This window comes from Acanthisitta chloris, unplaced genomic scaffold, assembly GCF_000695815.1.
Source record: "Acanthisitta chloris isolate BGI_N310 unplaced genomic scaffold, ASM69581v1 scaffold9907, whole genome shotgun sequence".
Classification (NCBI taxonomy): domain Eukaryota; kingdom Metazoa; phylum Chordata; class Aves; order Passeriformes; family Acanthisittidae; genus Acanthisitta; species Acanthisitta chloris.
Window position 1 is genome coordinate 38322 of NW_008682045.1, and position 15219 is coordinate 53540.

General features: G+C 39.4%; 1 protein-coding gene across 1 annotated transcript in view; it reads left to right on the forward strand.

Moving 5' to 3' along the window:
- The window catches only part of KIF13A (kinesin family member 13A), a gene marked incomplete at its 5' end in the record, with an annotated part of 50895 nt that extends 35818 nt beyond the window's left edge, over positions 1–15077 (forward strand). Inside the window, 11 exons of the mRNA XM_009078345.1 lie at positions 439–563; positions 1592–1768; positions 2164–2256; positions 3061–3213; positions 3606–3683; positions 4235–4282; positions 4754–4865; positions 6217–6368; positions 6928–7032; positions 12822–13929; positions 14791–15077. Coding sequence (XP_009076593.1) covers positions 439–563; positions 1592–1768; positions 2164–2256; positions 3061–3213; positions 3606–3683; positions 4235–4282; positions 4754–4865; positions 6217–6368; positions 6928–7032; positions 12822–13929; positions 14791–15077 — 2438 coding nt within the window. The remainder of the gene's footprint in view (positions 1–438; positions 564–1591; positions 1769–2163; positions 2257–3060; positions 3214–3605; positions 3684–4234; positions 4283–4753; positions 4866–6216; positions 6369–6927; positions 7033–12821; positions 13930–14790) is intronic.
- Between the last annotated feature and the right edge of the window lie 142 nt (positions 15078–15219).

Genomic DNA, 15219 nt, shown 5'->3' on the forward strand with positions numbered 1-15219 from the left:
CATTCAGCACTAGACATGTTTATATGGGCAGTGCACTAATACCTGCTTTAGCAAATGCTTTTGGAAAGTGAAGCACCCTCTTCCTTCATCTATGCTCACAAGGAATGTTTTTTTGGGGGTTTTTTTCATTATCAGTACAGATAAGCAGATGACAGATCAAACAGGATATTTAAACAGGTCAATGCATCTTTGCACAACTTGCTTTTTGGGTTTTTTTGTTTAGCGAAAAGCCTAGTGTAGCCAGAACTGCTATTCTCAATTTCTTTCGAATGCTGAAATCATCTTTAAAATACTGCACAGTAATAAGATTAATTAGGACTAAATGTATTATGAAATATGGGTAGGACTTTATTAGGACTTTGTGTTACAACTTTGCCTCTATATATTAATATCCTTTGGTATAAAACTCTTTCATTCTTTGCACATTTGTTTCATTAGCTGATGACCTCAGTGCCAATGAACAACTTATAGGTCCCCATGCATCAGGAGTTAACTCAATACTACCAAAGGAGCATGGGAGTCCATTCTTTTATCTGCCGATCATAAAACACAGTGATGATGAGGTAAATTGTTAGCAAGACTCCTTCTTGACAACTGCAGCTTGTGTTGATGCTTTCTTCTTATGTTTTATTTTCTACTTCTATGTATTTAATCATTATTATTATATTATTACTTTTTGTCTTAGAAGTGCCATCTCTATCTAGTGCTGCCTCTATTTTCTGGCCTGTTTATTTAAATGTAGAGGATATGGATTGTTAGCTCTTCCATCTTAATTCAGAGATGACAAGTCTTAGCTCTTCTTGGCAAAATAAGAATTCAACTGCCTGACTCAAAATCCCTTTTTCTGCTTTCCTCACCCCTTCATCATTCCTCTTGCAGGCTCTTGATTCTTCAGAGAAAACTGCTTTGTTAATTGTGCACACTAGGCAAAGCTTAATACTTACATAAAACTTTTTCATTTGTAGCACAAAATTGCTCTTTTATTAAACATAAGGTTTGGGAATTGTTGGAAATTAATGGTTCTGAATCAATTTTGGAATTTCTTAACTCATTGCTTTCATATTCTGTGCGTACTCAGTTCATTGCTTAAGAGACCATTTCCAGAGTAAATGGGACACTAAAGCTGGGGAGGAGGCAGGGGAAAGGAAAAAAGAATTCTGCAGAATAGGAGCATGTTAATTCTTTATGGGCCATTATAACCTAATTCAATGCAGATGGAAGATTTTACATTGAAATTAATAAACTTTTAATACAGTAGCAATAGGATTTGTATTCCTTCTTCCGGTCTTGCTTCTGCTTTCCTTTCTTTCTTCATTTGTGTGAAGACTTCCTTTTGGGTCAGGGTTTCCACAGTGCAGGGATTGTGGTCGTGTTTGTATTCCCCAATATCTTAACACCTTTTTTAATGCTTCTTCTGATAAGTTCTTTCCTATGAAAATGAGATTTGATTCCATTTTGTTCAATGATGCTGATTTTTCTCTCATTAAATAGCTGTTTTACTTCATGTTAAATCATTGCAAATTCTACCTGTTATTAGAGTAATTGAATTTCTGATTTCCCTTTCCTTCCTCCACTTAATTTGTCTGCACAGGTTTCAGCCACTGCTGCTTGGGACTCTTCTGTCCATGATTCAGTGCACCTCAATAGGGTAACTCCTCAAAATGAGAGAATTTACTTAATAGTGAAGACTACTGTGCAGCTCAGTCATCCTGCTGCAATGGAACTGGTGTTACGCAAAAGGATTGCAGCCAATATTTATAACAAGCAGGTAACACGTTTATATATACTTTTTATTTTTAATTTGGTCTCGTACTCTTAATTTTATTAATGTGGTTTTTTAGCTGCTTGCTTCATTTTCTAAGCTTGGTCTCTGCAATTCTTTTAAAATATGAATGAAAGCAGGATTTTTGTAGGCTGCAGTGAAGCTGTTATACTGCTGGTATATTCCTTTGAACGGTCTGTTTTTCAACTGATCAAACTCTAGGAGTGTTGTGTACTGAGCCCAGGGCTGGAAGGAGTATGTAAAGTATCATTAATGCTAAAAAGGAACTTAATGGTCCTGAACACTTTTGCAATCAGATTTTTGCATTGCACTCTTTTATATCTTAGGATGTCATAAATAATAATTATCAAAACAATAACTGAAAATTACTTTGTTTCTAGAGTTTTACCCAGAGCCTGAAAAGGAGAATATCCTTGAAAAACATATTTTATGCCTGTGGAGTGACTTATGAAATAGTATCCAATATACCAAAGGTAAATTATACCATATTTTTCTGGCAGATTCACAGAAAGAAATAAGATTGACCTACTGCAGCGGGTGATACTGGTTAGGAAGCAAATGTTCTGCCTTGCTGCTCTGGGGCAGCTTGCCAAAGTGTATATACTGAAGTTCAGTGGTGAGATCATGTTTATCTTTAAACAGTTGAAAACTGTGGGGATTTTATTTTCTTTTCTACTGTGTTTAACTGAGTTTTTGTAGTAGAGTTATTTTTGAAATCCCATTAGTGTCTACAGGGAGAATATAGAGGGTACTGAGAGGAGGTTTCAGGTCAGTGAAAACAGAATGGCTGGGAAACAGAAAAAGCTCATGCAAATTGTAAAGGTGCTATAAGATTTATTTTAAAGGTAAACAAACTGGACAAATGAAAACATAAATAGTCCATCACCATGTAATTGTCACTCCTTTTTTTGTGATAGTACTTAAATTTTAAGCTCCAGGGAAATCACAGCGTATCTTAAAATTTGGGAAGGAAATTATACTTCCTTGCCTAGGGAGTTGTCATCCTTAACACAGTCATTTCAGGTTATATATGCATTATTTCTAGACGTGCATTTACTACAGCAAATGTACAAAACTTCTTCTAAGCATGATGTCTTCGGCATCATTTACATCTCTTCTGAAAAAGCCTTGGATTATTGATTGTAATTAGGTTTACTGATGAAGATTATCAATTCAAATTAATTTCTGGATTGAGATGATGTAAAGAAGTGAATCAGTACATAAAAAACAATGGGCTCTACTTTTGACAAACTTCAATAGTGTAACTTGTAATTTAGGCTACAGAAGAAATCGAGGATCGTGAGACCTTAGCACTGATGGCTGCAAGAAGTGAGAATGAGGGAACCTCCGATGGTGAAACGTACATTGAAAAATACACACGTGGTGTGCTGCAGGTGGAGAATATTTTGAGCCTTGAACGACTGAGACAGGTAAGGAACAGGCATTTCTTGCACCCTTTGCACTGGATTGGGAGAATTCAAGTAGAAATAATTGATCTTTTAAAATACCATGGGATTTTTTTTTTCAGTTGGTTTTTTTTAGAGCATGTTGGACAGATAAATGTAAGACTAAGTTACTTCTGTGAGATACAGATTTCCAGTAGTGGTGGGTCTAGTAACTATAGCTGGCAATGTTGTAGTACTCAGAACATCAACAGGCAAAGGCCAAACAATGAATTTCAGATTGAAACTTTGGGAGTTAAGATTTGTAAATGCAAGTTCTGATTGCTGCTGTTAGCCACACTGAAAATATCTATCCTGCTTGGTCATTTCTCATGAGGATACCATGGTATGGTTTTTAGTGTGTTGTTTTCTTTGCTCAGGCAGTCACAGTCAAAGAGGCTCTCTCCACCAAAGCGAGAAACATCCGCAGAAGCATCAGCACTCCAAATGTCCACAACGTAAGGACCCTTTATCCTTCAGAAAAGTAGCACTAATGGGGTTGGGAGATGCTGTTTGTATACTGATGTAATGCTTTCACAATGTAATATGGTAGTGATTATTCTGAGCTAGGACTAACTCACCTCTGGGAAAGTTGTCATGAATGAAAATAAGTCACTTGAAACCCCTCCCCGCAACAGTGCATCCTAGGAGATAATGAAGTTGACAGGGAAGTGGGAGGGTTGATTGAAGAGTTTTATAAGGAATCTTCCTTTTATAAGGATATTTGTTTTGAAAGTAGTTTAGGATGACAACTGTCCTGACTCAGATGACTTTTACCTGCAAGTCCCTTTAACGTTTTTCATAGTGTAAGGAGTAGTTTGCGTTTTGTGTGCATTTTTGTGTTCTTCTATCACCCAGCAGAAACACAGCTGTCTTCATACATAATCTTATCTGAAAAGAGACAGCAGAAAAGTTGTTCAGACTAAATGCTGACAGTGTTTCCTTGAGGCATTACATTTTATAGATAAAAGGTAGGCACTTTGTCATTGTGTCTGTTGGTGTTCTGTAGGTATCCTGTAGCCGACTGGATCTTTCTGCCTGCGATGAAGATGATAAGGTATGTAAATGCGACAACAAACAGTGCATGGCCTCAGATTTCCCACATCTCAAAGCAAGATGTATTTGAGAACTGAAAAGGATCAGAAAGCGGTATTTTTAAAGCAGTGTGTTTACATAATATATCTTCAAAATGCTGCACCAATTGCATATTATTTTGAATTAAACTTTCTTGCCCTTCTTTGCTTTTCATATTAGAATTGTGGAAACTAATACTTAAGAAAGGGGAAGTTAGGGCAAAACTTTATACACTTCACTGAAAAGCTAATTAGCTTTAAAACAATCCATTTGGAAGAGACAGGAAAATGGTCTGAAGTCAATAACTTAACATACCTTTGGTTTGTGGGTTTTGTTTGATTTTCCTTTAGAAAAAACAACAAAACAAACCAAACACCCCCCCCCGAGTTTACCTATTAATTTTTCCACATTTGCCTGTGTCAGCATATGGATTTATGTATTTTTGGTTTTTTAGGGTTGGTCTGAAAGTCACCTAGACATATCTGACTGTTGTTCCAGTTACCAAGATGTATCATGCTATGGTACTTTACCCAGGGAGTCACCTCGCAAGAGCAAAGATGGCACTGGTGAGACTTAATATATGTAATGACAGTGCTGGTGGAATTTTATTTACTGCATTAAACTGAAAACTAAATTCTCAGTGCTCTCTTCCTACTAAATGCATTATTCAGCTTCTTGTTTTCAAAGCTAAACATAATCAGTAAAAAAGGGAAAAATGCCTAAGACATCCAAGAAAGTGTGTAAATTTGGGGGTAGCCAAAAAACCAAGAGGGCAGAAGAAAAAGCTAAATATGAATCAAAACACTAGAAGGAAAAAAAAAAGAAAAAACACACTCAAACCAAAACAAAAACAGACAAAAGAACAGAAACCAGCTGCAGTTATTTTATGAATTTGAAAATGAAGATGATTTTGTTAAAGTGGGAAGTGTCCTTTTACAGGTTCTTTACATGATTTGGATATTTGCTGTGATGCCATGTTGGTGTGTAACAGGTACCTTGTTTTCTTTGGGTCACATTGGAACTTGCTCTTCTTGATAGGCAATGCAGGTAGAGATACTACTGCAGGAAAGTGGGACTGAGAGTTTTTTTCTTTGCTTCCTTGCTTATAATTTCCATTTTGTTCATAGAATCATCATAGAATCTTAGGGGTTGGAATGGACCTTACAGATCATCTAGTCACACCCCTCCCTGCCACTAGACCAGGTTGCTCAAGGCTTCATCCAATCTGGCCTTGAACACTGCCAGGATTGGGGTATCCACCTGCATCCACCCCGTCCCTGGGCAACCTGTGTCAGTGTCTCACCACCCTCACAGTAAAAAACATTTTTCTAATATCTAACCTAAACTTCTCCTCCTTCAGTTTGAACCCATTACCCCTTGTCCTACCACTGCAGTTCCTAACAAACAGTCCCTCTCCAGCTCCCCTGTAGGTTCCTTCAGATATTGAAAAGCTGCTCTGAGGTCTCCACGCAGTCTTCTCTTCTGCAGGCTGAACAGCCCCAACTTCTTCAGCCTGTCCTCATAGGGGAGATGCTCCAGTCCTCTTATCAGCTTTGTGGCCTGGCTGTGCAGGATGGCTGGCTTGGTTACAGGGCAGATTTGCAGTGTTGTGGACAGAGGTCAGGGGAGGCACAGGAAGCAAAGAGCTTGCTAGTTCCAGTTCCAAGGACTGAGATGAAAAGGAGAAATATTGGAGCTTCAGAATGTTAGTCTCTGTTTTCCTTTTGTTTCCAGACTTCTCAGAGGAGCTAGTGGAGCTCTGTGTTATTTCATGCTTAGGCCAGTGGTTGGATACTAAAATACTGACATTTTTGTATAGCCAGCAACTTGCCAAATGCATGGCTTAACCTTCAGCTATTTTGAATTATGCTCTTGCATTCAAGAACTGAAACATAATATGTTTGCTTTTTTACCTAGGTGTTGTAGCAGAGAATTCCCATGCTTTAATGACCAGCCCTTTTAAAGCATTTTCTCCTCAGCCACCAAAGTTTTTCAAGCCCTTAATGCCAGTGAAAGAGGAACATAAAAGGAAGACCCCGCTTGAAAGCCGACCTCTGCTCAGTCAAGAGGTAATCTTTGAAAACCACCTGCTTTATGAAAGGAGATCGAGTGATTTTGTGTACTTGGCAAATAGTTTGTATCTGTTGCAACAGAATTTTGTAGTCCTCTGGTAAAATTATTCAGGCCACTCTTTATATGTGATGGGGTTTTGCTGGGGTTTTTTAACCTGAAATATTGGGTTTGGTTTTGGGGTTGGTTGTTTTTTTGTTCTTTTTGGGTATTTTTACTTCTTGGTAAGTATTCTCCTTTACAGGCTACTTCTACTTTAAAGTACCAGTTACCTACTTTTTTTTATTTCTCTCCAGCAAGATGTTGGTGTGTCTTTTCATAGATAAAATGTAATTCTGTGAAACAGTATTCTAGGCTGGTTAAAATTCTGACCTTTATTCCTCAACCTAAAACTCATGGACGAGCACATGAGTTTCTCTAGAATTTTGATGTATATGTACGGCCAGCATGGGTGTTTCACTTTCATCACATCTTAATGCCTTTCTAGCCTGGCAAGCACTTGGCACTGTGGCCATAGTTGTGGTTTGTGTGATGTGTTGTGTGTCTTAACCTTTGCAGAGCATGCCTCCATCTCAGGTGCACTGTGCTGGCTGTGTTGTGCCTGCAGGAAGCAGTGCCAGCAGCATGTCTGTAGACAGCAATAGCGTACGGGAGGAAAAGATTGTAAGTTTTGTACCAGTTTCTCTTTCAAAGCCTGGTGGTGGGCTTAGGGCCATTTGGTGTTGGGCTTAAGGCACTTGCTGCAGCAGGAAAAAAAATGTTGTAATGTGGATATAGCCACTTGTGATTGATTGTAGGTAATGGTTATAACATTTGCTTGGCTGGCTTGCTCATGGAATCTGTCATTGGAACTAACTCGATTGGGTCCTGATGTTTTGGTTTTGTTTTGTTTTGTGTTTTTGTTTTTAATATTTGTACGTGGTTTGTCTTGGGGGGAGGGGGCTTTAGTTTTTACAGGGCACAAATGATAAAGATTGGTGTAGTGAACCATCCTGTTGTGACTCTAATATACCTTGTATATTGCCTAGATTTTGTGACTATACCCCAGAGTAAGTGGAATGATCCCATTTGGTGTAAGTAACCATGCATTTAGGTGTGGGTACACTATAAAAAGCTTATCATTGCCTGATGTGGAAGTAATATGACTAAAATAAGATTGCTGCTCTGAATTAACCTGCAGCCTGTCTTCATCATAATTCAGGCACTGAATTGAGGTGGAGGGCTTTTATTTAATCTTCACCTGCCAAATCCTCTTCTCACTGCTGCTTCAACAAAAGGTGTCTCATTGTTTCTGCTGTATGATGGTTTCGGTTTTGGGGCTGTGGAACATGGCTGCAAATACTTGCTTTAATCAGAGCTTTAGATTTAAAACTCAGAACCTTCAAGTTATTTCCTGTAAATGTTGTAGGCTTCTTTTCCACGAAATGCTAGTGCTGGATTCTTCCTATTCAACAGTTATTTTCATTCCTGCCGTATGGCCAAAGTATTATAAAACCTGTTCTAGATTTCTAATGCTCTTTTGTAGGTTGTTAGACCAAAGTACCCTGAGTGTTCTGGTGTATGTATTTGAAGCTTGGCTGCTGGTTTGGGGTGGCAGCTGTTTTATTCTTGATCATGTTAATTTTCCATAAGGCAGCTGACATGCTGACTCGCACTGAGTCACGGATACAAATAGTATGAGGGTATTTGGAAGACAGAATCTTCTAGTGGGTTGAAAAAAACATCCCTTGGAAACTAAAGTGTTACAAAATTTTCCATAGCAACTTGAGGGCAGTTTTAATCCCTCGAGTGAAAACAAAGTCACACACTGTGCATGCCCTGAATTAACCCAGGCATTTGCCTGTGCTGCTTTCCAAAGATATGCAGAAGCTTTCAGAGCTGGAAAAGGGCACCATCCTGCCACCAGGCTTTTCCAATTAGAATGGAAGTAATTCATTGAACACTGTTAACCCGCAGTAGCCAACAGGACCCTGGAAAGAGCTGTTCTTTGAGTTCCAGGTGCTTGCTTGCTACCTTTGCACTGACTTCTCCCTTGCATCAACATAGCTTTTTGTTTGCTTGCACAGGAAGTCAGACCCAGGGAAATGATCCATCCAGTTGATGGCTAGACTACTATGGATCATGTCTTCCATTTGGATCTTGTCCTCTGCCTAATCACCTTATAGACCCTTGAGTGGTACTGGGAAGACAGGCAAGAGCAGCCACTAGTGGGGAGGAGGTTGAGAAGGCTGCTCTGCATAGCCCTGCCAGCTTATGGCTTTGTGTTTACCAAACGATGGCTTCTGGGTTATTTTGATTGCTTTAGGAAAGAAGCCTTTGTAGAATGTAGGTTTCCCAGGCTGTTTTACAGAGCTGGAACAAGTCTTAAGTTTTAACTAGGCTGGAGTATATATGCCACACATTTGGATGAATAGTGCTCTTGGAATTAATTCAGAGATGACACTAGGGCAGCATCACAGCTCAGCATGAAACTTCAGCTGTGTGCTCCTCTCTGTCAGGTTTGAGCTGAAGTGTTCACATTATCAACCAATACTGTACATGATTGCTCCAAGGTTCAGAGCCTCATTCATACTCCTAATGGATCAGTGGATGATTGGTGTTGCTTCAGGTGTGATGCTCACTTGCATCTTACAGCATGTAAAAAACACCATAGAATTAAAGCAACTAAACATACAGGAAGCTAATGATATTAACTAGATTAATGTTCTGCATCTCAGTAGACATAAGAATGATGTTTGGCCTTTTTCTCATGTTTCTCTGAGACCTGTTCTTAACTCTTCTTAAATATTCAAAACACATCTGTCGAAGGGAGGTAAAAAAGGCAGTTCAAAATATTTTTATGCAGTTGGCCTGGAATAGAACATTTAGCCTGAAATTTCAGACACTACTTACACACGTGTTCATTATTGCAACTTCAAAACAGCATGATACAAGGGCATGTTTTATATAATATATGAATACAGTAGATTATGTTATGGTCAGATTAAATGTTTTCATATTAAGTGTATTTAAATACTGCTTGTAATCAGCATGTCCAAGGGGGATTTGGCTAAGAGGAAACCCTCTCAGCAGGCAATGAAAATTGAAGCACCAGTGGTGCAACTGCTGTTAAGTATTACTGATTTTTAAATTAGTAAAATGGGCACTAACATCTTGTGGGTACTTGAGAGGTATAATTTAGGGATTTGGAAACTCAGATGCTTAACTTTTAATGACACAGTATCTTTGTTGCAAAGCAGGTGTAAGGAAGCTGCTCTGTGTTCTTGCTTGTTTTGCTTCTGTTACTGCTAAAACTTGATGTATAGTCTTGTCTCCTTAGTTCTTGCTGTCACAATCTCACTGTTACCAGTTCTTAAATCTGTTTTTCATTCAGGGAAGTGGTTGAAGTTTCTTCATCGGTTTTTCAAGGATTTTTATCTTTGTTTCTACCAATAGCCTGAAAAGTACAAGGCATCTTCTTTTTTCCCCACATCTTACATCCACAGAAATTTGAAGAACTCTGAAATTTCTTTGTTTCTGGAATTTCCCAATTGGGAAGCTCAAGAGGAGCTCTGAAATGAAATATGTCTTGTCCCCACAAGGGGCATCTTTAGTCTGTCACACAGTGACACCTCATCACCTGTTCACAGCATTCTCCATAACACGTTCTAGTATGAGCCCATGTTCCCTGTGCCTTGGCTGTTGTATTTCCCATGACAGATAACCCTGAAATGACACATGATTGACAATGTGGTTACTTGTTTGATTTTTCCTCATCAAGTCAGCAATGTCTGTATGTTTGCAGAGCCATTTGTCAGTTACAGCCTCTCACCCAGTCTGATTCTGAACAGAGACTGTGTGTTAAGGTTTTGGTTTTTCTTACAGTCAAATGTAAAAAATGAGGAATCTCCTAAATTTCAAAGGAGACCCAAAGAACTCTGTTATAAAAATGCCATTTGCTTTCATGTGAATATTTATCTAGCATTGACTAGAAATACTTCCTCTGTGAAATGCTTATTGGTTTGGAGTTCGTATATTATCTTCAACTTTAAAAAGCGTATTTGATAAAGTCTTAGTTTGTAGTGTTTTGCAAGAAACAAACTACAAGGTTCTGCACAGAGCAAAACTTACAATTGCACAAGTAAAAAGGGGGAAATGGGAGGAGTCTGCAGAATAATTGAGAAAAAGTCCCTCAGATGAGCAACAGGTATATTGCAATACGCAAAAGAAATGCCTTGCATAATGCTGTAGTGCTTGGAAGAGTATTCTTAGTCTCAGTAAAGTGGATGTTAATTTTTCCTTTACTTCTAAAGGGACTATCTGTAGATTTCAGATATAAATAACAAGATTTTTGGTAGTATAAATAGCTCAATAGTCTTACGTGCTGTTTCATAACTCTGTAATTCCTCTTCAGAGAAATAAATAATTGCAAAATAAAGCCTCCATCCAAATTCTGTATGAGAAATAGCTCTGAAGCAGAGCTGTAAAAATTAGTAAGCAAAGGATGCCAAGCCTTATTTGAAAAAGTATTAATAATCTCAAATGTGACTGGATTTGTCAGATATATTTAGACAAGCAGAGATACTACTTCAGATATTGATTGCTGTGCCAACAGAAATTTAATATTATTGAAAATCTTGAGTCAGCTTAAGAGGCTGTTCTTCATAGGTGATATCACTGAATTATATCTACTATGAGCTTGAAAATGGTAGGAATGAAAATGAGACCTTGTTATAGATAAGGGCCATCTGACATAATATGGGGAGAGGCTGGAAGATCTGGAGTTCTTCAGCCTGAAGGAGACCAGGTTCAGGGGCATCTTATCAATACATAAAAACACCTGGTGGGAGAGGGTGAAGACAAGGCAGACTCTTCTCAGCAGGGCCCAGTGACAGGACATGAGGCAATGGACACAAATCAAAACACATAAGATTCCATCTGTGCCCAAGAAAACATTCTGTTTACTGTGAGGGTGGTCAAACACTGGAGTGAGTTGTGCAGAAGTTACAGTCTCCATCCTTGGAGATCACAAAACCCACCCAGCTGGACAGTGCTCTCTGGACACGTGCAGAAGTTGCAGTCTCCATCCTTGGAGATCTCAAAACTCACCCAGCTGGACAGTGCTCTCTGGACAGTCTGCTCTGGCTGACCCTGCTTGAGCAGGGGGAGATTGGACTAACTGAGCTCAAGAAGTGCTTCCAGCCTAAACAATTCTGAGATTTACTCTGACATGAGCAAAGTGAACAAACCTATTTTGAAGCTTTGTTGTACAAAGTTATTTGAGCAGTCTTGGCTACTATGAAGTATAGGAAACATTTTCAAGAAGGTGTCTGTCCTGATGTGTTGGTTCTCAGTAATCATCTGGTTGACTATTATGCTTTTCTTTTTACTTTGGTGATTCATAGCAGGTTTCTGAAGGCATCAAACTGCTTTAGATATCACACTGGATCTGCCTTGATCAGTATTTAAAATCTATGATGCAGATAAAATTGAGAAATAATAGGTGTTTGAGTTTCTCTAAAGTACTTCAGCAGTTTTCATTTTTCTGAAAATACTATTCTTTCTAGTAGGAATTTGCTGTAAACTAATGATTTTTAATATATGTGTGTGTGTACACACACATATGTTTATACTTGCATATATATGTATAAATAAACACACATATGTATATAAAAAAGGAAGTACTTACAAAAGCATCCATTTGGAGTCCTGCCTGCAGTATTTTATCTTGGGGGAGCAGCCCCATCATGTTGCTGGGGTCTTTCTCACATGCATCTTTACAGACTGAAGTCCTCAGCTTCAGATGGACTCTGTGAGAGCCACATTTGTGACCTGGGCATAATGCATCCCCACTCATTATCAAAGGGAAATTTTGGGGATGTACCTCCCAATTCTGCCAGGTTGATCAGTGTCACTTGTTCATGTATGCATACAAATGCTTCCTGAAGATTTCCTGTAACATTTGATCCTTTTGCCTTTATTTTCAAATATTGTGAACATATTCAGGTGTGATAGCCGTGGGTGAGGAAAGTTATTTAGCCTTGCTGAGATCAGGTTAATAGAAAATCCCAGTGTGCAAGAAAGTTTTTAAGAATTGGTATTGCAGCAGAGACCCTGTAAGGCCTCTTCCATTCATATGTGTGTTTATCTGGTTAGGTGGTGGATTAGCTCTGTTGAATACCTTCAGTAGGTTTAATTAGTCTAAATCATGGGAGAAAGATGTTTACCATACGTGGATGAAAACATGTAAATATAACTTTTCTCTTATTGCTTTCTGTTTTCTGAAGATTGACTAGCTCAGTGTAGACAGGGTATGTTCCCAGCAGCTCTTTTCAATGGTGCCTTCCATTCTTCAGGTAAAGAATATTAAAGGTATATATTCCACAAAGGAAAAAGTCAGGGAAGCTTAGTTTATTTTGAAAACCTCACTGTTGCAGGTTCCTAATCCCACACAACTCTCTCTTCTTTTGCAGGACTCTGAGGAGGAAGACAGTGAGTTGGAGGCAATTAATAAGAAACTGATAAGTCCACAAAGTTTTCAAAATTTCCGGCCTTACGTACCGGAGGAGTTTGCTGACTTCAGTATTTACAATGCTAGCCTGGAGAACAGGGAATGGTTTTCTTCTAAATCAGACTTCATGAGTTCACGTGTTCTTGAGAAAGAGGTATCCCGCAGCCCCACCACTAGCAGTATTACTAGTGGCTACTTTTCCCACAGTGCCTCTAACGCTACCCTGTCTGACATGCTTGTTCCCTGTAGTGATAGCACAGACCAGCTAGCCAATCATACGAAGGAGCTGGACTCTAATGATCCCTCAGGATCATCCCTTGCACATGATTTAAGATCTTCTTTGAACAAAGAATGTCGAGAGTCAGAAAAGGAGTTAGCGAGAGAAAAGTTACCTGTGTTATCACTGAAAGAAAGCAGTGCCTTAACAGAGCAAGTACCACTGTCCCTCAGTGCCACTGAGAGAGACTCTCAGCAGTTACCCAGAGCTGTATCACTTTCAGCTCTGAGTTCCTTGGATGGCAAAAACACCTGTAGTACAATTGAATTTTCAGCACACGAAGTAACAGTTGAGCACACGACAGACATTCTGGAAGATCACTCCTTTACAGAGTTCATGGGCGTCGAAGATGGGAAGGACTTTGACCATTCAGCAGCTCCTCAGTCCTGTTCCCTTCTGTCCTCTGATGGAGTGAGCACCCTGGAGGCACCCCGAGGCCCTGACAAGCAGCAGAGCACGTGCGTGGGCCAGCCAAGCCCAGCAGCAGCAGCAGCTGGCGACCGACACGCAGACACTGTGGAAAGCCCTTTTTGTTCTGTACTGGTAAAAGAGACTTCAGACCGTGAGACTTATCCTGATGCTTCCGTAGACGATTTTATTACGAAGGACCACTTGGATGGTTCTGATTGTGAAGAAGGTGCTTCTGCAGATCAAGCCCACATCTTACCTAGCTGGGTGGCCCTGGGTGAACAAGTCTGTGTTGGAAGTAATAAGATGGGCACAGTGAGATACATTGGAACGGTGGATTTTTCAGCTGGAATCTGGGTTGGAGTTGAACTCAACTTTCAGCTGGGTAAGACTAGATTTGCTCTAAGTTGCAGTACAATCATGTACCATTCTGTCCTGGGAAGTATCTCCAATTTCATGAAGCTTGATATCCAATACACCCAGTTCTCAGCTTTCTGTTTATAGGAATGCTCTGATCAATTTTTAACTGTCTTAAAGCCCTGCTCTTCTTGCTTTTTTGCAGGATAAAGCTCTTGCATGTCGTGGTAGTTTCTGTTGGTACCCATCTATTTATGCAGAGCAGAGAAACAAGCAAAGCCTAAAACTGGCAGGGTGTTTTTAAATCAACATGCACATGTTCATGGACAGTGCTAACAGTGTCTGTCACTTGTCAGACAGATTTGCTGTCAGTGGATTTCAGAGATTTGTTTTCATTTTCCATTGGGGAAAGCTGAATTCTGAAGCACAGGGGGTTTTTTAACTTCATTTCACAGGGGTCAGAAAAAGTCAATGCTCTGCAAGTGTTAAGAGACTCCTACAGAAATGCTTCAGATCCTTCAATAAGATGATGTTTTTAGTAGTTTGGTGGATATTATCGCTGATGCTAGAAGCTTGTCTGGCAGATAAGTTTTAAGCTTTACAAGCAATTGGTTTTGAGGACAGTTTATTTTGTAAAATGAACAAATGACCTCTTAAACTGCGAGTTAACAAAGTAATCTTTTAGAAAATAATCTTTTTGCTCACAATTCAAGCCCTCTTTTCCAAATTTTGTTCTCCCTAATGCATGGTGAGCATCTGGCTTCATCCCTCAGCATGAACAATCCTGACTATTTGACAGATAACCAAAGCTATTCCCACTTCTGCGCCTCGATTGTATGTGCTAATGAAAGTACGGACATTTAACTCTGTGCGTTTGTTTCTGTTGAAGGGAAGCACGATGGGATTGTAAAGGGCAGAGAGTACTTCCACTGCAAACCACGACACGGTGTGTTTGTTCGTCCTGGGCGCCTCAGCAAAGCACCAGCGTCCACGAGGAAATGGAGCAGCACTTCACGGCCTCAGGCATCTTCCGCTTCAGAGAAACGGAAAAGTTCTGTGCTTCAAGGCTCATCATCCACTTCTAAAACTGGAGGAGACGTCCTCTGCCACTCGGGAGATGCAGCAGCTTCTGCTTTTTCTAGGAAACAGGAAAACAGGAAATCTTGGATTAACTAAACTGCAGTATTTTTGCACTTACTACACGAATCACTGTGTAGAAAACTTTATGGATTTTTTTGAAGCTATTGTACATTTTAATCTGTCCATACGGAATGTGTATTCTCTAGAGTCCTTGACTTAATTCTCTAATTTTTTATAA